Below are 23514 nucleotides of genomic sequence, written 5' to 3' on the forward strand. Positions count from 1 at the left end.
CTCAACTCGCCTCATCTATTGTAACCATTTGTAGAGAACTTGTCACCAGATTTTACCCCATTACTGAAATGTCCGCTCTACAGTTCTCTCTTCTATGTGAAATTTCATCCGTTTACCTATAAAACATCTCCTCCAAAGTAATGTGACAATAAACAGAATAGAGTCTTTTCTTTGAGATGAATCAAATTAAGAGGCTGAAGGGGTAAGGTCACTTCAGACGCTGCTATCTTCTGTGCTAAAGCACCTAGAATCATGCTACTGGTGTCATATACAAGATAAGAATCTCATCTTTCAGATGTTCATAACCAGGTTGTATGATTTTTATGATTCATAGAACCAGGGATACAGGCATAAGTCAAAGTTGGAAATGCGAGCCACAGATAATAATGGAATTTCTGCCTTTTTTCATCCATCAAAGTCAAGCGTGATAAATCAGGGACATTTACTCATAGATCCAGACGCCATTATATTATATTTGTTATCCACAGCCTCCTTCTTACTAAAATCAACTTTCAAAATTTTGCTTATGAGCCTGAAGGGCTTTGAGGGCATGTTACAGAAGCCCTCTGTGCTCTGGCTTCAGAGGCTGTTGTTATACTGCTGCAGCACATCACAGCCCCCCCCCCCCCCCCACACACACACACTTTCTATAATCCCAGGAGTAGCGAGCACACAGTGGGTGGGGGAAATGCTCCTGCACAGTTTAACAGCCGCATGGGCTCTGATGACACTCCCATAGCCTTTCTGGCTCATTAGCATAATTGTAAAAGTTGACTTTAGAAGGAAGGAGGCCATGGATAACAAATTAAGGAAGGTAACCACAGTCAATGGGGCACATTTACTTACCGGGTCCAGTCGCGATCCCGTGGCGCATGGTCCTACGAGGATTTGGGTCTCCTGGGATTCACTAAGGGCGTGCGCCCGATATCCAGCAGGTGTCGCTGCTGCGCCGAGGTCCGCTAGAGTTCACCTTCTTCTTCCTGGTGCATGTGAGTGCTTGATCTTGCAACACAAATTGTTTTTTAAATTCCACGGTTTTTCCGAATCCATCGGGTTGTCCGACGGCCATGCCCCCCGATTTCTGTCGCGTGAACGCCAAAAACCCGGGGCAATTCGGCGCAAAATGGAAATATTCAGGAAACCCAACGAAACTGCGGCGTTCGGACCCTTAGTAAATGACCCCCATTGTGTCTGGAGCTATGAGCAAGGGTCCCTGGTTTATCAGTATGGATTTTGATGGTAGATTTTCTATAACTGCCTGCATCTCCTATTCTGTAAATCACAGAACAACAAACCTGATATTATCTTAAAACTGAAATTGTTATCTTTCATATGATATAAATGGAATCTTTCTAGGTGCTACAGAAGCGAAGATAGGTGAGTACAGAGTGATTGTCCCTGCAGCCTCTAAACTTGACTCATCTCAGGTATACATGACTCTTCTCTGTCACATGACTTTGGAGGAGATTTTGGGTTAATGGTTGTGATTCCGCATAACATAGTGGAATCTAGGAAGGACATTCCATCCCCTGCTTGAGGAGGCTGGTGACAGGTTCCCTTTCCATTTTTATGTTTCCACTTTTTACTCTTAGACTTCCAAATGCCATAAGTTTATTTTTCCATATATAGAGCTATGTGATGTTGATATTTTTGGGCATTTTCAGGATATTTACATGACCTGCGAGCTGAAGGTTTTCTTATGACCAATATCAGGGATTTGTATAAAAAAATTCAAAAAACAGAAACCGCGCCATGCCTGCCCACTGGTTGTGTCAGGTACTGCAGTCCTGGCTCTACTGAAGTAAATGGGACTCAACTGCAATACCACATGCAACCTGTAGACAGGTGTGGCACTGTTAGTTACAGAATGATGCTATATTGTGAATGATATTGCGTGGCTTTTCCTATAAGTGACTTTCTTTCTCCTCCTCCAGGGAGAGGCTTGTATTATGGGAGCCAAGAGAACTTACATGAAGAGAAGATCTGAAAGGAAATGCATGCAGGGGAGATACGCGGGGGCCATGTCATCCGAGCCCTGTGTCTGCACCGAGGCAGATTTTGAGTGGTGAGTAGTCATATTATACCAGCAACAATTGCTCAGATATCACATAGTAGTGTCATACAGTGTCCAAATAATACTACCGCACTATGGCAAATGCCTACAGACTAGTGCCATGCTGTGTCTAAATAATACTACCGCACGATGGCGAATGCCTACAGACTGGTGCCATGCTGTGTCTAAATAATACTACCGCACTATGGCAAATGCCTACAGACTAGTGCCATGCTGTGTCTAAATAATACTACCGCATGATGAAACTTGCCTTGATACTGAAAACCATAATGTGCATATATAATAATTCTTCATGGTGGCTATATGATAATACCTTATCTGCCATATTGCATACCATTATACTGCCATACAGTGCTTATAGAATAGTGCCTAATATCATAATACTGCCATACAGTGCCTATAGAATAGTGCCTACACATTACCACCAAGCCGTGACTATAGAATAGTGCCTACATACCATAATACTGTCATAAAGTGCCTATAGAATAGTGACTAAATATCATAATACTGCCTTACAGTGCCTATAGAATAGTGCCTACATATCATAATACTGCCATACAGTGCCTATAGAATAGTGCCTACATATCATAATACTGCCACACAGTGCCTAGGCCCTATAGAATAGTGACTAAATATCATTATACTGCCTTACAGTGCCTACAGAATAGTGCCTACATATCATAATACTGTTATACAGTGCCTATAGAATAGTGCCTACATATCACAATACTGCTATACAGTGTCTATAGACGAGTGACTTCATATCATAATACTGCCATACAGTGCCTATAGAATAGTGCCTACATATCATAATACTGCTATACAGTGCCTATAGAATAGTGCCTACATATAATACTGCCATACAGTGCCTATAGAATAGTGCCTACATATAATACTGCCATACAGTGCCTATAGAATAGTGCCTACATACCATAATACTGCCATACAGTGCCTATAGAATAGTGACTAAATATCATTATACTGCCTTACAGTGCCTATAGAATAGTGCCTACATATCACAATACTGCTATACAGTGTCTATAGACGAGTGACTTCATATCATAATACTGCCATACAGTGCCTATAGAATAGTGCCTACATATCATAATACTGCTATACAGTGCCTATAGAATAGTGCCTACATATAATACTGCCATACAGTGCCTATAGAATAGTGCCTACATATAATACTGCCATACAGTGTCTATAGAATAGTGCCTACATACCATAATACTGCCATACAGTGCCTATAGAATAGTGCCTACATATAATACTGCCATACAGTGCCTATAGAATAGCGCCTACATATAATACTGCCATACAGTGTCTATAGAATAGTGCCTACATGTCATAATACTGCCATACAGTGCCTATAGAATAGTGCCTACATATCATAATACTGCCATACAGTGCCTATAGAATATTGCCTACATATCATAATACTGCCATACAGTGCCTATAGAATAACGACTACATAGTACCACCATAATGTGCCTATAGGATAGTATTTTGTAATACCGTCATACATTACATTATAAACTATTGCCTACTCTGAACCATCATACACTTCCTATAGAATGTAGTACAGGCAGGGTTACATACAGGATTGGTTCTTTAGGTTTGTCCTTAAAGGGAACCTGTCTCCAGGGACCTCAACGACAGGTTACAGAAGCCCATTACACCTGCATTGCAGATATGCCTTTTTTCTCTCTCTAAGCATTTACATTACAATATAATTGTGTGTCATAACTTACCTTGCACCCTGACAGAATCCTCTGTGTAGTCCCAGGGGTTGGGCTTTGGTGTGGATTCATTTGAAAAAAACAACATGTGACTTGTCTGTGCTGCAGACTCCTCAGCTCTCAGCCCCCACCTTTGCGCTCCTGTAAATCCCTCCCCCGGTGATGTCATCACATAATAACATATAGATCCTGCCAGCGCTGTATCATGAAACATCCGCAGTAGCATTTTGCAAATATCAAACAACCGTAATTTGTGAAAAAAGAATAATAGAGACAAATCCTTTTTGTATAACTTTTCAGGATTTCATTTATGAAAACTAGTCTAAAACAATTCACAACTTTCTCTTTAGTTTTATTTACACTCAACATGAAAATTAGAGAACAACACACAATTTCCTAAATGTCCAGGTCATTGCGTCATGTAATTATATCCTAAGTAACAGAACAGGATTTAAGCTTCTTTCATACCCAATATAACTGGCACCAAACTTTCCAGTTTTTATTGAATTCATATAAATTTGCATTTGGACTGAAAGCCAACGCTGCAGTGACCAAACCTCTCATAAGCAGAAAGAATCAAAAGGCTAAACACACCTTTACTGAGGAGCATTAGTTCATTTTAGCAAGTTTAATTTACTTGGATCTGATGGGAAATCCTCATAGACTGTAAGCTCGTGTGTCACCCCCTCATCCTCATAGACTGTAAGCTCGTGTGTCACCCCTCATCCTCATAGACTGTAAGCTCTTGTGTCACCCCCTCATCCTCATAGACTGTAAGCTCGTGTGTCACCCCTCATCCTCATAGACTGTAAGCTCTTGTGTCACCCCCTCATCCTCATAGACTGTAAGCTCGTGTGTCACCCCTCATCCTCATAGACTGTAAGCTCTTGTGTCACCCCCTCATCCTCATAGACTGTAAGCTCTTGTGTCACCCCTCATCCTCATAGACTGTAAGCTCTTGTGTCACCCCCTCATCCTCATAGACTGTAAGCTCTTGTGTCACCTCCTCATCCTCATAGACTGTAAGCTCTTGTGTCACCCCCTCATCCTCATAGACTGTAAGCTCTTGTGTCACCCCCTCATCCTCATAGACTGTAAGCTCTTGTGTCACCCCCTCATCCTCATAGACTGTAAGCTCTTGTGTCACCCCCTCATCCTCATAGACTGTAAGCTCTTGTGTCACCCCCTCATCCTCATAGACTGTAAGCTTGTGTTACCCCCTCATCCTCATAGACTGTAAGCTCTTGTGTCACCCCTCATCCTCATAGGCTGTAAGCTCGTGTTCACCCCTCATCCTCATAGACTGTAAGCTCTTGTGTCACCCCCTCATCCTCATAGACTGTAAGCTCTTGTGTCACCCCCTCATCCTCATAGACTGTAAGCTCTTGTGTCACCCCCTCATCCTCATAGACTGTAAGCTCCTGTGTCACCCCCTCATCCTTATAGACTGTAAGCTCTTGTGTCACCCCCTCATCCTCATAGACTGTAAGCTCTTGTGTCACCCCCTCATCCTCATATACTGTAAGCTCTTGTGTCAGGCCCTCATCCTCATAGACTGTAAGCTCTTGTGTCACCCCCTCATCCTCATAGGCTGTAAGCTCTTGTATCACCCCCTCATCCTCATAGACTGTAAGCTCTTGTGTCACCCCCTCATCCTCATAGACTGTAAGCTCTTGTGTCAGGCCCTCATCCTCATAGACTGTAAGGTCTTGTGTCACCCCCTCATCCTCATAGACTGTAAGCTCTTGTGTCAGGCCCTCATCCTCATAGACTGTAAACTCTTATGTCACCCCCTCATCCTCATAGGCTGTAAGCTCGTGTGTCACCCCTCATCCTCATAGACTGTAAGCTCTTGTGTCACCCCCTCATCCTCATAGACTGTAAGCTCTTGTGTCACCCCCTCATCCTCATAGACTGTAAGCTCTTGTGTCACCCCCTCATCCTCATAGACTGTAAGCTCTTGTGTCACCCCCTCATCCTCTTAGACTGTAAGCTCCTGTGTCACCCCCTCATCCTTATAGACTGTAAGCTCTTGTGTCACCCCCTCATCCTCATAGACTGTAAGCTCTTGTGTCACCCCCTCATCCTCATAGACTGTAAGCTCTTGTGTCAGGCCCTCATCCTCATAGACTGTAAGGTCTTGTGTCACCCCCTCATCCTCATAGACTGTAAGCTCTTGTGTCAGGCCCTCATCCTCATAGACTGTAAACTCTTATGTCACCCCCTCATCCTCATAGGCTGTAAGCTCGTGTGTCACCCCTCATCCTCATAGACTGTAAGCTCTTGTGTCACCCCCTCATCCTCATAGACTGTAAGCTCTTGTGTCACCCCCTCATCCTCATAGACTGTAAGCTCTTGTGTCACCCCCTCATCCTCATAGACTGTAAGCTCTTGTGTCACCCCCTCATCCTCTTAGACTGTAAGCTCCTGTGTCACCCCCTCATCCTTATAGACTGTAAGCTCTTGTGTCACCCCCTCATCCTCATAGACTGTAAGCTCTTGTGTCACCCCCTCATCCTCATAGACTGTAAGCTCTTGTGTCACCCCCTCATCCTCATAGACTGTAAGCTCTTGGTTCACCCCCTCATCCTTATAGACTGTAAGCTCTTGGTTCACCCCCTCCTCCTTATAGACTGTAAGCTATTATGTCCCTCCTCATCCTCATAGACTGTAAGCTCTTGTTTCACCCCTCATTCTCATAGACTGTAAGCTCTTGTGTCACCCCCTCATCCTCATAGACTGTAAGCTCTTATGTCCCTCCTCATCCTCATAGACTGTAAGCTCTTGCGTCACCCCCTCATCCTCATAGACTGTAAGCTCTTATGTCCCTCCTCATTCTCATAGACTGTAAGCTCTTGTGTCACCCCTCATCCTCATAGACTGTAAGCTCTTGTGTCACCCCCTCATCCTCATAGACTGTAAGCTCTTGTGTCACCCCCTCATCCTCATAGACTGTAAGCTCTTGTGTCACCCCCTCATCCTTATAGACTGTAAGCTCTTGTGTCACCCCCTCATCCTCATAGGCTGTAAGCTCTTGTATCACCCCTCATCCTCATAGACTGTAAGCTTTTGTGTCACCCCCTCATCCTCATAGACTGTAAGCTCTTGTGTCACCCCTCATCCTCATAGACTGTAAGCTCTTGTGTCACCCCCTCCTCCTCATAGACTGTAAGCTCTTGTGTCACCCCTCATCCTCATAGACTGTAAGCTCTTGTGTCACCCCTCATCCTCATAGACTGTAAGCTCTTGTGTCAGGCCCTCATCCTTATAGACTGTAAGCTCTTGTGTCACCCCCTCATCCTCATAGACTGTAAGCTCTTGTGTCACCCCCTCATCCTCATAGACTGGAAGCTCTTGTGTCACCCCCTCATCCTCATAGACTGTAAGCTCTTGTGTCACCCCCTCATCCTCATAGATTGTAAGCTCTTGTGTCTCCCCCTCATCCTCATAGACTGGAAGCTCTTGTGTCACCCCCTCATCCTCATAGACTGTAAGCTCTTGTGTCCCTCCCTCATCCTCATAGACTGTAAGCTCTTGTGTCACCCTCTCATCCTCATAGACTGTAAGCTCTTGTGTCACCCCCTCATCCTCATAGACTGTAAGCTCTTGTGTCTCCCCCTCATCCTCATAGACTGGAAGCTCTTGTGTCACCCCCTCATCCTCATAGACTGGAAGCTCTTGTGTCACCCCCTCATCCTCATAGACTGGAAGCTCTTGTGTCACCCCCTCATCCTCATAGACTGTAAGCTCTTGTGTCACCCCCTCATCCTCATAGATTGTAAGCTTTTGTGTCTCCCCCTCATCCTCATAGACTGGAAGCTCTTGTGTCACCCCCTCATCCTCATAGACTGTAAGCTCTTGTGTCACCCCCTCATCCTCATAGACTGGAAGCTCTTGTGTCACCCCCTCATCCTCATAGATTGTAAGCTCTTGTGTCTCCCCCTCATCCTCATAGACTGTAAGCTCTTGTGTCTCCCCCTCATCCTCATAGACTGTAAGCTCTTGTGAGTAGGGCCCTTGCTCCTGTTGTTCCATATCACTGTTTGTACTCTGTAATGTAGAATTATATTTGTATATGTCCCCTATGATCTGTTAACGCTACTGAATATGATGTTGCTATATAAGTAAAGATTATTATTACTATAATTATTATTATTATTATTATTATTACTATTTATTATTATTATGTTCGTCGACATACTGGGCAAATATAGAGCCCAAAGTATGTAAAGAAGTCAGTGAAAAGTGGTGGAGGAAGTGCCATGGTTTGGGGAATGTTTTCTGCGGCAGGAGTTGGACCTCTAATACAGTTACATGGCAGAGTGAATGTAAGTATCAGAATCTTGAACAACACGTGGTTCTCTTCTTGCCTTCATCACTCAGCAGCAACTTTTAAGCAGGACAATGCCCCCTATCACACAGCTAAACAGGTAAAGCAGTTCCAAAAAACAAAATCCATTAAAACAATTAAATGGCCACACCTAATAGAAAACCTCTGGACTTTTTCCTGGTGACAAGGTTATGACCAAAAAACCCACAACAGTCACAGACCTGTGGAAGAGACTGGAAGAAGAGCGGAGCAGATCCCAGCAGAGCCGTGTGAGGGCTAGTGATGTCCTGTGGCCGGGGCTGAGGTCCTTTGCTCCCTACTGACTGGTGACTGCTGGGACCTGCAGAAAATGTCATTATAATCCTTCTCTGTGCTCCAGTCATTGCTGTTCTCTAATTATCATCATCACATTTTTTGCAAAATGAAGGTTTTCTGTTGATACTTTAGTAGCTGCCCCCTGAGTTGCTCCAAAACCCAACTACCCATTGGAACCACTTGCAGCACACACAGGGGCACATTTACTTACCCGGTCCTGTCGTGATCCAGTGGCGCGTTCTCAGGTGAGGATTCGGGTCTTCCGGCGATTCACTAAGGTCGTGCGCCAGATGTCCACCAGGTGTCGCTGCTGCGTCGAGGTTCGCCGGAGTTCACCATCCTATTCCTGGTGCATGTAAGTGCGTGTCAAGCGACACATTTTTTAAAAAAAATAGTGCGATTTTTCTGAAACTGTCGGGTTTTCCGAAGGCCACCCCCCCCCCTGATTTCCGTCGCATGCATGCTGGCGCCGATGTGACACAATCCGATTGCGTGCGCCAAAAACTCGGAAATTCGGTGCAAACTGGTAATTTTCGGGAAACCCGACGAAAATGAGCGATTCGGGCCATTAGTAAATGAGCCCCAATGTCCTATATCTTAAAGGCCTAAGCTCAAAGCTGTCACATGTGTCTTATATAGATGAGCCCTAAGGTGAACTTTACGACTCTACATTGAGTCACCCGCTGGGGGCGCTAAAGAACCATGGAACCTAAATGATGACAAAGTAGCAATTAGCCAAGTGGAGAGGTAACAAATATCTGAAGAAGTGGCATTATAGTATCCCTGGGCTTTATGTATGATGGATCTCCCAGCCGCAGACTTCAGGTTCTGGAGATGAATTGTCCCAGATCCTTAGTCCCCGGACAAGTCACTGACTACACTGCGCCGCGGTATAAATCTCCACGAGATTCAGCAGGAAGTAAAGACCAAGAACATCACTTCTAGGAGTGTCAATAAATCCTGCAGTGACGCCATGTCTGCTAATATCCGATACCTATCTGCTCCCATAAATCCCCTTTAAATCCGTTATAGCGCAGGGATCACAGAGCGACAGAACAGCAGATGTAACATTACAGTGACGGACGTCCCTGGCATTAATTACAGTAAGGAAAGGACTCGGAGCAGAGACTCAGGAGGCGTCATCCTCAGCACCGGGAAGAAGTAAGAAATGGGGGGGGGGAGGAACGGGGGGATCAGATATAAGGGGTGTACTGGGGGGTCAGATATAAGGAGTGTACTGGGGGGTCAGATATAAGGAGTGTACTGGGGGGTCAGATATAAGGAGTGTACTGGGGGGTCAGATATAAGGAGTGTACTGGGGGGTCAGATATAAGGAGTGTACTGGGGGATCAGATATAAGGAGTGTACTGGGGGGGTCAGATATAAGGAGTGTACTGGGGGATCAGATATAAGGAGTGTACTGGGGGTCAGATATAAGGGGTGTACTGGGGGGATCAGATATAAGGAGTGTACTGGGGGGTCAGATATAAGGGGTGTACTGGGGGGTCAGATATAAGGAGTGTACTGGGGGATCAGATATAAGGGGTGTACTGGGGGGTCAGATATAAGGAGTGTACTGGGGTGGTCAGATATAAGGAGTGTACTGGGGGGTCAGATATAAGGGGTGTACTGGGGGGTCAGATATAAGGGGTGTACTGGGGGGGTCAGATATAAGGGGTGTACTGGGGGGTCAGATATAAGGGGTGTACTGGGGGGTCAGATATAAGGAGTGTACTGGGGGGTCAGATATAAGGAGTGTACTGGGGGGGGTCAGATATAAGGGGTGTACTGGGGGGATCAGATATAAGGAGTGTACTGGGGGGTCAGATATAAGGGGTGTACTGGGGGGTCAGATATAAGGAGTGTACTGGGGGATCAGATATAAGGGGTGTACTGGGGGGTCAGATATAAGGAGTGTACTGGGGTGGTCAGATATAAGGAGTGTACTGGGGGGTCAGATATAAGGGGTGTACTGGGGGGTCAGATATAAGGGGTGTACTGGGGGGGTCAGATATAAGGGGTGTACTGGGGGGTCAGATATAAGGGGTGTACTGGGGGGTCAGATATAAGGAGTGTACTGGGGGGTCAGATATAAGGGGTGTACTGGGGGGGTCAGATATAAGGAGTGTACTGGGGGGTCAGATATAAGGGGTGTACTGGGGGGGTCAGATATAAGGGGTGTACTGGGGGGGTCAGATATAAGGAGTGTACTGGGGGATCAGATATAAGGAGTGTACTGGGGGGGTCAGATATAAGGGGTGTACTGGGGGGGTCAGATATAAGGAGTGTACTGGGGGGTCAGATATAAGGGGTGTACTGGGGTGGTCAGATATAAGGAGTGTACTGGGGGGTCAGATATAAGGGGTGTACTGGGGGGTCAGATATAAGGGGTGTACTGGGGGGGTCAGATATAAGGGGTGTATTGGGGGGTCAGATATAAGGGGTGTACTGGGGGGTCAGATATAAGGAGTGTACAGGGGGATCAGATATAAGGAGTGTACTGGGGGGTCAGATATAAGGGGTGTACTGGGGGGTCAGATATAAGGAGTGTACAGGGGGGTCAGATATAAGGGGTGTACTGGGGGGGATCAGATATAAGGAGTGTACTGGGGGGGGTCAGATATAAGGAGTGTACTGGGGGGTCAGATATAAGGAGTGTACTGGGGGGTCAGATATAAGGAGTGTACTGGGGGGTCAGATATAAGGGGTGTACTGGGGGGTCAGATATAAGGAGTGTACTGGGGGGGGGGGTCAGATATAAGGAGTGTACAGGGGGGTCAGATATAAGGAGTGTACTGGGGGGCCAGATATAAGGAGTGTACTGGGGGGTCAGATATAAGGGGTGTACTGGGGGGTCAGATATAAGGAGTGTACTGGGGGGTCAGATATAAGGAGTGTACTGGGGGGTCAGATATAAGGGGTGTACTGGGGGGATCAGATATAAGGAGTGTACTGGGGGGTCAGATATAAGGAGTGTACTGGGGGGTCAGATATAAGGGGTGTACTGGGGGGTCAGATATAAGGAGTGTACTGGGGGGGGTCAGATATAAGGAGTGTACTGGGGGGTCAGATATAAGGAGTGTACTGGGGGGTCAGATATAAGGGGTGTACTGGGGGGTCAGATATAAGGAGTGTACTGGGGGGCCAGATATAAGGGGTGTACTGGGGGGTCAGATATAAGGAGTGTACTGGGGGGGTCAGATATAAGGAGTGTACTGGGGGGTCAGATATAAGGAGTGTACTGGGGGGCCAGATATAAGGAGTGTACTGGGGGGTCAGATATAAGGAGTGTACTGGGGGGTCAGATATAAGGGGTGTACTGGGGGGTCAGATATAAGGGGTGTACTGGGGGGTCAGATATAAGTGGTGTACAGGGGGGTCAGATATAAGGAGTGTACTGGGGGGTCAGATATAAGGGGTGTACTGGGGGATCAGATATAAGGGGTGTACTGGGGGGTCAGATATAAGGGGTGTACTGGGGGGCCAGATGTAAGGAGTGTACTGGGGGGTCAGATATAAGGAGTGTACTGGGGGGTCAGATATAAGGAGTGTACTGGGGGGGTCAGATATAAGGAGTGTACTGGGGGGTCAGATATAAGGAGTGTACTGGGGGATCAGATATAAGGGGTGTACTGGGGGTCAGATATAAGGGGTGTACTGGGGGGTCAGATATAAGGGGTGTACTGGGGGGTCAGATATAAGGGGTGTACTGGGGGGTCAGATATAAGGGGTGTACTGGGGGATCAGATATAAGGGGTGTACTGGGGGGTCAGATGTAAGGGGTGTACTGGGGGGCCAGATGTAAGGAGTGTACTGGGGGGTCAGATATAAGGGGTGTACTGGGGGGTCAGATATAAGGGGTGTACTGGGGGGTCAGATATAAGGGGTGTACTGGGGGGTCAGATATAAGGGGTGTACAGGGGGGTCAGATATAAGGGGTGTACTGGGGGGGGGTCAGATATAAGGGGTGTACTGGGGGGTCAGATATAAGGAGTGTACTGGGGGGTCAGATATAAGGGGTGTACTGGGGGATCAGATATAAGGGGTGTACTGGGGGGTCAGATATAAGGGGTGTACTGGGGGGCCAGATGTAAGGAGTGTACTGGGGGGTCAGATATAAGGGGTGTACTGGGGGGTCAGATATAAGGGGTGTACTGGGGGGGCAGATATAAGGGGTGTACTGGGGGGTCAGATATAAGGGGTGTACTGGGGGGGGGTCAGATATAAGGGGTGTACTGGGGGGTCAGATATAAGGGGTGTACTGGGGGGGTCAGATATAAGGGGTGTACTGGGGGGTCAGATATAAGTGGTGTACAGGGGGGTCAGATATAAGGAGTGTACTGGGGGGTCAGATATAAGGAGTGTACTGGGGGTCAGATATAAGGAGTGTACTGGGGGATCAGATATAAGGGGTGTACTGGGGGGTCAGATATAAGGAGTGTACTGGGGGGGGGGGCAGATATAAGGGGTGTACTGGGGGGGTCAGATATAAGGGGTGTACTGGGGGGGTCAGATATAAGGAGTGTACTGGAGGGTCAGATATAAGGGGTGTACTGGGGGGGGGGGTCAGATATAAGGGGTGTACTGGGGGGGGGGTCAGATATAAGGGGTGTACTGGGGGGGGGTCAGATATAAGGAGTGTACTGGGGGGGTCAGATATAAGGAGTGTACTGGGGGATCAGATATAAGGAGTGTACTGGGGGGGTCAGATATAAGTAGTGTACTGGGGGGTCAGATATAAGGAGTGTACTGGGGGGTCAGATATAAGGGGTGTACTGGGGGGGGTCACATATAAGGAGTGTACTGGGGGGGGGTCAGATATAAGGGGTGTACTGGGGGGGGTCAGATATAAGGACTCTTTGACTCTTCTATCATCCTTTAAACTGCTTGACATGTGGTGGTCTGAAGCTTAACCCTTTCCTATAGATGACCCTCTTATTTTGGTTGTACTGGGGGGGTCAGTAGGGTACAGCAAGGCTTAGAGAGGATAGAGGGTCCTGGATTCTTGGCACCCCCTGTCCCATCCCCATTATCATCACTTTATAGAGAACCTTCCCATAGGGACTGTAAAGATAAATCCTGTAAAATCGAGTATTAAACATGGAGCAGAAGAAGAAGTTTGAGACATAGAAGCGTTTTACGATAATCCCATTGTTTCTCCGTATCGGATGAGCTCCATCCAATCAGCAGTGAATTTAAGGCGTCCTCCGCACTCGGTTTTCTGCTGCTGAATGTAATTTGAGATCTAAAATATTATGTTCTGGTCCCTCCAGCCGTCTGCAGACACTTAACGCTAAAACGCGCTCTTACAATGATATTATTAGGTCCCCCGGGCGCCGCGTTACGGGGAGAGAGTGTTTTGCTTTAGTAATTTGTCGATAAATGCTATTATGCACTGCGCCGCTCTGAATCACACTGTATAACTTTCCTGCAAGTTTTGCTGGAATTTCTAATTTCTTACTTCCCTTAAAGGGGCCGTACAATTAAAGGTTATGAACAGAATAACGGAGGAGTGACTATAGGGGGTATTTTTCTTACCTGGCATTTGAGATGTCACTGGCTGCAGCGCCTGTTTTGGTGGGGGTACACGAACGCCTCGCACCAGCCCTCCCCCCCAAAGGTCCCACCCACATCCCTGCTGGTCACGCCCCTCCACTCCCCTCCACACACCCCTAGTATGGCGAAAAGGGAAAATAAACGCAAGTGCAATTGCAATTATTTCTGGGTTTCTAGTCCAAAAAATATCCCCCTATATGTCCATGTAGGAGCCTGACTTAAAGAGGGACTCCAATACTCCTAAACGGATCAATCCAAGCCTCAATCTGGAGATTTTTAAGAGTTCAGTATACAGGGAAGTGAACCGCATAACCACAGTGTTATAAAGTGTAGCACTAGTGTAGGTGGCTGCAGACTTAAGTAGGTGGTTCGATAGACACCAGCGCGAAATTCCAGAGAGGGGTCTGGAGTGAGCCAAGGTCAGGGCAGGTACAGGGTTGTCTTCAGTCAAGACAAAGCCAAAGGTCTGGGTAAAGTGCTTCTCCATGCCTCAGGCATTGGTTTCCACATTCATCTGCGCATGCGCTACTCTAAGCCGCCGGTTGCAGTTGCCTGACGCTGTCAGCTGTTGATGACAGCAGGCGAAATCGCTTGATACGGTCCGTTTGGATACTGCAGGGGGTGTCACTTAGCCGGCTGATGGGCACTTTATATATTTGAAAAGACACATGGAGGAGGGGTTTTACGAGGGGGGTAGGGGGGGAACCGCTCCTCTATAGCCATTGCCAGGGGACGAATGGCCTGGTCACCGAGCACATGGCATTGGAGGTCCTATATGACATATCTTTTTTCATGCAAAACCTGTTTTTTTTATACAAAAACTTTTTGGCAGTGTACAAACTATGCTCTAGTCTAGGGGGACTGGGGGGGATACTAAAAATGGGTCTCCTGGTGACAGGTTCCCTTTAACAGTCAGGCACCTCCCCTTAGGGTGACATGCCCTTTAAAAGCAGGGTGCACCAGGGGTTAAAATGAGCTGATCAGTAAGGAGGTGTATTAGGAAGGAGCCCAGTCTCCTGCTGTAATTTGCAGCCTGTACTGATGGGTAGAGATGTAGCTGCTGTGACACACAGCTCCCCCTTCCCTCTTCATAGACTCCTCTGTAATTTGATCAGTGAGCTTCTGTCTTGCTGCTAGCAAGATGGGATTCAGCAGAGATTTCAGAATGAAAATCAGATTTGAATGGAAGGAAGGAGAATAAGAGCTAGAGGAAGGGGGTATAAGATATATTATACAGTTTCTTATAGTTAATTGTACATTTCATTTATATGAAGTTTGTTGAATATTTAACAATCCTAACCATGACGATCTTCTGCCCCCAGTGACTACGGCTATGAGCGGCACAGCAATGGTCAGTGCCTGCCTGCCTTCTGGTACAACCCATCATCCCTCTCCAAAGACTGCAGCCTGGGGCAGAGTTACCTAAACAGCACCGGGTAGGTGCCACTTACCACTGGACTATACTACTTGCCCACTATGAAAAGGGGAAGGGGATATTTGACTCTCATTGACTCTATATATAAGAAATATGGGCGGAGGTCTTCTTTTTCTTCTATTTGGAAACCCAGGATATGAAACTAGGTGTCTACACTGCACCTAAAATTAATGTTATTTGACACTTCATGCAGATATTTGGGGCATAAAGTATCATCCTAACGTTCAGTTTGTTAAATGCTACATTCATCTATTGTCCCATAGAGTAAATGTATCAAATTTTCAATAGTTGGTCTCCATGGTAACAGACTACAAACTAACCCCCTGTAGTCAGATTTCTAAAGTCAAATTCCTTTTATTAAGTCCGAGTTTCCCAAAGAAAACTCTTCTCTAGAGATAATGTTTTGAGGGCTTCTTCTTCTCGGCTTGTGTTGTCCACATCTAAAGGTGTTGTTGATTTTGTTTCAGTTATAGGAAGGTTGTATCCAACAACTGCACGGACGGTGTGCGGGAGCAGTACACAGCCAAGCCGCAGCAGTGCCCGGGGAAGGCTCCGCATGGTCTCAGGGTCACGACGTTGGATGGGAAGTTGACTGCAGAACAAGGTCACAATGTGACATTTCTGCTTCAGTTAGAGGAGGTAAGTATCTTGTAAGTAGGTGTCTTACATTAACTTACATACACCCCAAATTACATACAACTTTTCCATTCCAGTCATTGTTGGACTCCCCCACTAGACTGTCCCAATGGGGTGGGCACAGTCTCTAACCATACCCCCCCTTTTTCCAGGAGAAAACATGTCAATATGGAGGTTACTAGATCTACAGTCATGGCCATAAGTTTTGAGAATGATAAAATGTTAATTTTTACAAAGTCTCCTGCATCAGGTTTTCAGGGCTGGAGATCAATCTGTCATGATCAGAATCACACCACTGGACACTTTACAAGGAGGCTGGTGCTTGGCATCATTGTTTCTCTTCTGGTTACCATGGTTATCTCTAAAGAAACTCGTGCAGTCATCATTGCACTGCACAAAACTGGCCTAACAGGGAAGAGTATTGCAGCTACCAAGATTGCACCTCAGTCACCAATCTATCGCATCATCAAGGAATTCAAGGAGAGAGGTTCCAATGTTGCCAAAAAGGCTCCAGGGCGCCCAAGAAGGACCAGCAAGCACCAGGACCATCTCTTAAAAGTGTTTCAGCTTGGGGATGGGGCTGCCAGCAGTGCAGAGCTTGTTTAGGAATGGCAGCAGGCAGGTGTGAGTGCCATTTTGGGTCCATGGCCTGGAAACTCCCCAGATCTTAATCCCATTGAGAACTTGTGGTCAATCATCAAGAGACGGGAGGACAAACAAAACCAACAAATTGTGACAATATGCAAGCAGTGATTGTACAGGAATGGACGGCTATCAGTCAGGATTTGGTCCAGAAGGTGATTGAGAGCTGCCAGGGAGAATTGCAGAGGTCCTGAAGAAGAAGGGACAACACTGCAAATACTGACTTGCTGCAGTAACTCCTTCTAAGTGTCAGTAAAAGCTTTTGTTACTCATAATATGATTGCACTTGTATTTCTGTATGTGATAAAAACATCTGACAAACCAGAGGGCAACAGATCATGTGACAATATAATATTTGTGTCATTCTCAAAACTTACGGCCATGACTGTACTTCCTGGGGGTTGGTAGAGGTTGGGACCCCAGAATACTGTAATATTATGTAGTAGACCGCACTGTAACAAGTAGAATTGCTAAAAAATAGCTACCGTGGTCATGTTATACATAGAACTTTTAGGAATAGTGCAGAGATTTTGTAAAAGGTGGTTAAAAAAATAGTTTTTATGGCCTTTTCCAAATTCTAAAATTTGCCATATAACTGTTTTTTTAAAGAATTTTGGCAAAAGCATTGCCGTTCCTCATCCTGTGGAGACCTCCAGTCTTGTGAGTCACCAGGATTCCTCTGTGTACCAGCCACAGCTTATTGAGTACTTTGGGAAAATGTCCAAAAATTTATGTCCAAACAACCATCTTTACTGTATTCCTGTAAAGTTATATGAAGTTTTGCCTGATACGAGACAAATTAGCGCCCCCTCCTCTCTATGTGGCAGCCTCTGGTACTGCAACTCACCAATGGCGAATTTCAATATTTCATGAAAGACATTCGCCATATTTACTAATTTCAGATAAGAATAGTCACTTGCTACTTATTCGCAGCGCCTCTCTTTCCATGTGGCCAGTCCTGGTATTGCAGCTTATTAGCATTCATCTGAATACGAGGTGTAAGAAGCAGTGATCTGATAAATTGTAGTCATTGTAGGGGATTTAATTTTCCATCCGATTTCTCTGTAATTGCGCCACTATGATTACGAATCCACATGTTACGCCAATTATTAACCATTACCGCCGGGCTCCAGGTAGTTCATTTACATGAGGTCATCACCCTGGTCATGGGGAATATAAGAATGGATGGATCTAGAATTGCACATGACAAATGAAATATGGCAGAGAGAAGCGGCGCCCGCGATGTGCGGGGGAGGGGAGGAGTGTCCGCACAGCTGTTATTTATACAACCAGACTCTCTAATCAATGACCAATTACTGCAGTGAGAAATAGAGGCCTGGGATAACAATTACCGAGCCCGGGAATTATAGTTACTGTGAATACAGAAAGAGATTAATGTTTGTGTAAGGAGCTGAGTCTACAGGTGCCGGAGACGGGAGACAGGACGCAAGGAATCATGGGGAACAGGGGACCGGAGGCGCAAATATGGAGGAGCAGGAAAAGGGATGTAAGGAAAAATGGTCCGATTACTATTCTCTAAAACAGCACCACATCTGTCTGTAACTGGTATTGCAGAGGAAGACCTGTTTTTCTAATCCTGACACGCTGACACTAGGGGGGACAGGACAGGGGCACACTGACACTAGGGGGGACAGGACAGGGACACGCTGACACTAGGGGGGACAGGACAGGGACACACTGACACTAGGGGGTACAGGACGGGGACCCGCTGACACATGGGGTACAAGACTGGGACACGGTGACACCTAGGGGACAGGACAGGGACACGCTGACACTAGAGGTGGACAGGACAAGGACATGCTGACACTTGGGGGGGGGGGGGGGGGACCGGACAGGGGCACGCTGACACAAGAGGGGGACAGGACAGGGACACGCTGACACTGGGGGACAGGACCAGGACACGCTGACACATGGGGTACAAGACTGGGAAACGCTAACAATTGGGGTGCCGGACGGGGACACGCTGACACTTGGGGTACAGGACAGTGACACGCTGACACTTGGGGTACAGGACAGTGACACGCTGACACTTGGGGTACAAGACTGGGACGTGGTGACACCTAAGGGAGAGGACAGGGACACGCTGACACTTGGGGGGTGAAAATATGGAGATGCTGACACTCAGGGGACAGAACAGTGACACACTGACACTGGGGGGGCAGGACATGGACTCACTGACACTTGGGGGGACAGGGACACGCTGACACTTGGGAACAGGACACACTGACACTTGGGCAGGGACCCGCTGATACATGGGGTACAAGACTGGGACACGCTGACACCTAGGGTACAGGACAAGGATACGCTGACACTTAGGGAACAGAACAGAGACATGTTGACACCTTGGGAAACGGATGAGGACACGCTGACATTTGGGGTCAAGAAAATGGGCTTGCTGACACTTGTGGGACAGGACAGTGACATGCTGACAATTTGGGGTCAGAACAGGGATACTCTGACACTTGGGAGGACAGGACAGGGACTCGCTGAGACTTGGGGAATAGGGGGACAGGCTGACACTTGGGGGGGACGGACAATGACACGCTGACATTTGGGGGACAGAACATGTACACACTGACACTTGGGGGGGATAGGACAGGGACATGCTGACACTTGGGAACAAGACACTCTGACACTTGGGGAATAGGGGGACTCACTGACACTCAAATATCTTCTTCCAAATATGGGCATTGCTTATTTTGGGGTATCCATTGTGGTATTTAACCCTTTTTTCTGAATATTCCATGATTTTCCTTCCAGTTTTCCATACTCTTTTGGCTGCTCAGATTTCAAGGATTCGGCTCTTTTAAGACTAAAGAAAACATAACGTTTTGTTCCAGAATTACGACTTGGCCTTTTTCAGGGATATTTCAGGTGCTGCGATAATCAATGATGTTCTAGGAGAAGAAATCTATAACTTTTATGATCAATAAAGATTTCTTTTTTCCCATATCTGCGCTCCAATTAACAACTGCCGCTCCGGGAGGGAGACTATAGGCAGGGGGGTGGGGAGCGGCAGAGGGGGGGGGGGGGGTTGTTAGGTTCATTTTTGGCAGCCGATGCGCATAACCAATAATAAAGCGGGAACTTATTATTTCATATTGACATTCAAGCACAGGAATCCTTTATTATTTCTGCTGCAAACATATAAAACCTCTCCCTGCAGTGCCGCAGCATTAAAGAGAGAATGGGACGGGGCGGGACCATATCCCGGGCACTTCAAAAACGCCCCCATAATGAATAGGTGAGGGGTGACCCCCATTTTACAGGGGTCTTTGGGAATCAATTTGCCTAACAAGACCAACTTTTAGCATTTTTGCATTTCTATCACATATTCCCATCTTTATCTTGTATTGTCCGGTCTCCTGATTATTGTTCGCTCCTTCGTATATTGTCCGGTAGGTTCTTCTTTCCACCTCTCATCAACTCAATTCCCATGGGTTATAATACAAGATCAGACCAGGATGCCTTCAAGGGGTTTGCCCAAAATTATAAGTTAACCGCCATGGATAAGTCTTTTATCAGTGTATTTCCAACCATTGACCTCATGGACCCAGCAGTGGTGTTATAGCGGATGGGGAAGTTCCAGTCCTAACATGGAGCTATGACCTAGGTGTCTCGTGATCAGTTGCTTTTCCAGTAGTTAGGTCCATGTCTCCTTTCTTCTCCAATGGGTTCTTGAGTCCACCTCTCCAGTCATCTCCATTGCTGAAGCCATGGGTCCATCTTTCCTCTCATTTCCATCAGAGAGTCCATGAGTCCACTTCTGCTGTCATTTATAAGTCCATAAACCTACCTCTCTTGTCATCTCTCCTGTGTTCATGAAGACAGAAAAATCTATGCATGCACCATCTTTATTTGAGTCCATCTCTCCGGACATGTCCATCAATGAGTCCTGAGGCCATCTCTCCCATCATCTCCACTTCTAAGTCCATAAATCCACTGCACCTGTCATCTCCACCACTGAACCTGAGTCCACCTCCTCCATGACGTCACCTCTCCTTTCTTCTCAGCTTCTAAGTCAATGAATCCACCTCTCCATCTCCACCACTCAGTGAGAATAACTATCCTGTCATCTTCACCACGTAGTCCAGGAGCTAACCTCTTCTGTCATCTCTTCTGTGTTCATGAAGATGGCAGATATAGATGTGTGGGCACCACCGTTACTTGGGTCCATCTTTCCTGTCTTCTTCATCCGTGCGTCCACCTCATTCATTATTCATCTTCTATCTTGTGCTTTCATGTTCCTCTCTTCCTCTTCGGTCACTTGTGTTCCTTCATGTCGAATGGTTTCCATTATCCCACAGGATGGGTTACACATGTTTTTTGGATGCAAAGCTGGAACCCTGGATAATAGCTAGGACTTGGGATTAAGCCCTAACACCCACCACCAATTCCTCTTCACCACTTGACCACTTTTCTTACATATCATTCCTCATATCTCACTAACGCTTTTCTTTCCACCTCCATTATCCTCCTCCAAACATTGACCAGTACCGGCTTTCCATGATAAATGTCATCTCCATTGTCTATTGTGACTTCTAAGTGATTATTTCTTGCCAATTTTTTTTATTTTAGCTCGATTATTCTTCTGTTTCCAGGGAGATATTCAGAGAACGAACATTCAGGTTGACTTTGGTGACGGAATAGCAGCTTCTTACGCTAATATCAGTGCGACAGAAGATGGCATCAAGCATGTCTACCAGAACGTGGGCATCTTCCGGGTCCTAGTGCAAGTAGACAACAACCTTGGCTCTGACAGTGCTGTGCTGTATCTACATATAACAGGTAGGAGTGGAGAATGTAATGTGTTCATATACCAGGATATATACATTATATATGTACAGCTGGTATAACCTGGGGATCTCCTGTATATAATGATATATGTACAGCTGGTATAACCTGGGGATCTCCTGTATATAATGATATATGTACAGCCAGTATAACCTGCGGATCTCCTGTATATAATGATATATGTACAGCCGGTATAACCTGGGGATCTCCTGTATATAATGATATATGTACAGCTGGTATAACCTGGGGATCTTCTGTATATAATGATATATGTACAGCTGGTATAACCTGGGGATCTCCTGTATATAATGATATATGTACAGCCGGTATAACCTGGGGATCTCCTGTCTATAATGATATATGTACAGTTGGTATAACCTGGGGATATCCTGTATATAATGATATATGTACAGCCGGTATAACCTGGGGATCTCCTGTATATAATGATATATGTACAGCTGGTATAACCTGGGGATCTCCTGTATATAATGATATATGTACAGCTGATATAACCTGGGGATCTCCTGTATATAATGATATATGTACAGCCATTATAACCTGGGGATCTCCTGTATATAATGATATATGTACAGCTGGTATAACCTGGGGATCTCCTGTATATAATGATATATGTACAGCCGGTATAACCTGGGGGTCTCCTGTATATAATAATATATGTACAGCTGGTATAACCTGGAGATCTCCTGTATATAATGATATATGTACAGCTGGTATAACCTGGGGATCTCCTGTATATAATGATATATGTACAGCTGGTATAACCTGGGGATCTCCTGTATATAATGATATATGTACAGCTGGTATAACCTGGGGATCTCCTGTATATAATGATATATGTACAGCTGGTATAACCTGGGGATCTCCTGTATATAATGATATATGTACAGCTGGTATAACCTGGGGATCTCCTGTATATAATGATATATGTACAGCTGGTATAACCTGGGGATCTCCTGTATATAATGATATATGTACAGCCGGTATAACCTGGAGATCTCCTGTATATAATGATATATGTACAGCCGGTATAACCTGGGGATCTCCTGTATATAATGATATATGTACAGCTGGTATAACCTGGGGATCTCCTGTATATAATAATATGTGTACAGCTGGTATAACCTGGGGATCTCCTGTATATAATGATATATGTACAGCTGGTATAACCTGGGGATCTCCTGTATATAATGATATATGTACAGCCGGTATATACTGGGGATCTCCTGTATATAATGATATATGTACAGCTGGTATAACCTGGGGATCTCCTGTATATAATGATATATGTACAGCTGGTATAACCTGGGCATCTCCTGTATATAATGATATATGTACAGCTGGTATAACCTGGGGATCTCCTGTATATAATGATATATTTACAGCTGGTGTAACCTGGGGATCTCCTGTATATAATGATATATGTACAGCCGGTATAACCTGGGGATCTCCTGTATATAATGATATATGTACAGCTGGTATAACCTGGGGTCTCCTGTATATAATGATATATGTACAGCTGGTATAACCTGGGGATCTCCTGTATATAATGATATATGTACAGCTGGTATAACCTGGGGATCTCCTGTATATAATGATATATGTACAGCCGGTATAACCTGGGGATCTCCTGTATATAATGATATATATACAGCCGGTATAACCTGGGGATCTCCTGTATATAATGATATATGTACAGCCGGTATAACCTGGGGATCTCCTGTATATAATGATATATGTACAGCTGGTATAACCTGGGGATCTCCTGTATATAATGATATATGTACAGCTGGTATAACCGGGGGATCTCCTGTATATAATGATATATGTACAGCTGGTATAACCTGGGGGTCTCCTGTATATAATGATATATGTACAGCTGATATAACCTGGGGATCTCCTGTATATAATGATATATGTACAGCTGGTATAACATGGGGATCTCCTGTAT

The 23514-nt window shown here is 45.8% G+C and overlaps 1 protein-coding gene across 4 annotated transcripts in view; it reads left to right on the top strand.

Annotated features, from left to right (window-relative positions):
- Positions 1-23514, top strand: part of SORCS1 (sortilin related VPS10 domain containing receptor 1) — a 433993-nt gene that overhangs the window by 365789 nt on the left and 44690 nt on the right. For all 4 annotated transcript variants that reach the window (XM_072130629.1, XM_072130630.1, XM_072130632.1 and 1 more), the window contains exons 16-19: positions 1935-2065; positions 15340-15453; positions 15920-16091; positions 21353-21539. In XM_072130629.1, coding sequence (XP_071986730.1) covers positions 1935-2065; positions 15340-15453; positions 15920-16091; positions 21353-21539 — 604 coding nt within the window. The remainder of the gene's footprint in view (positions 1-1934; positions 2066-15339; positions 15454-15919; positions 16092-21352; positions 21540-23514) is intronic.

This window comes from Engystomops pustulosus, chromosome 11 (assembly GCF_040894005.1).
Source record: "Engystomops pustulosus chromosome 11, aEngPut4.maternal, whole genome shotgun sequence".
Classification (NCBI taxonomy): Eukaryota; Metazoa; Chordata; class Amphibia; order Anura; family Leptodactylidae; genus Engystomops; species Engystomops pustulosus.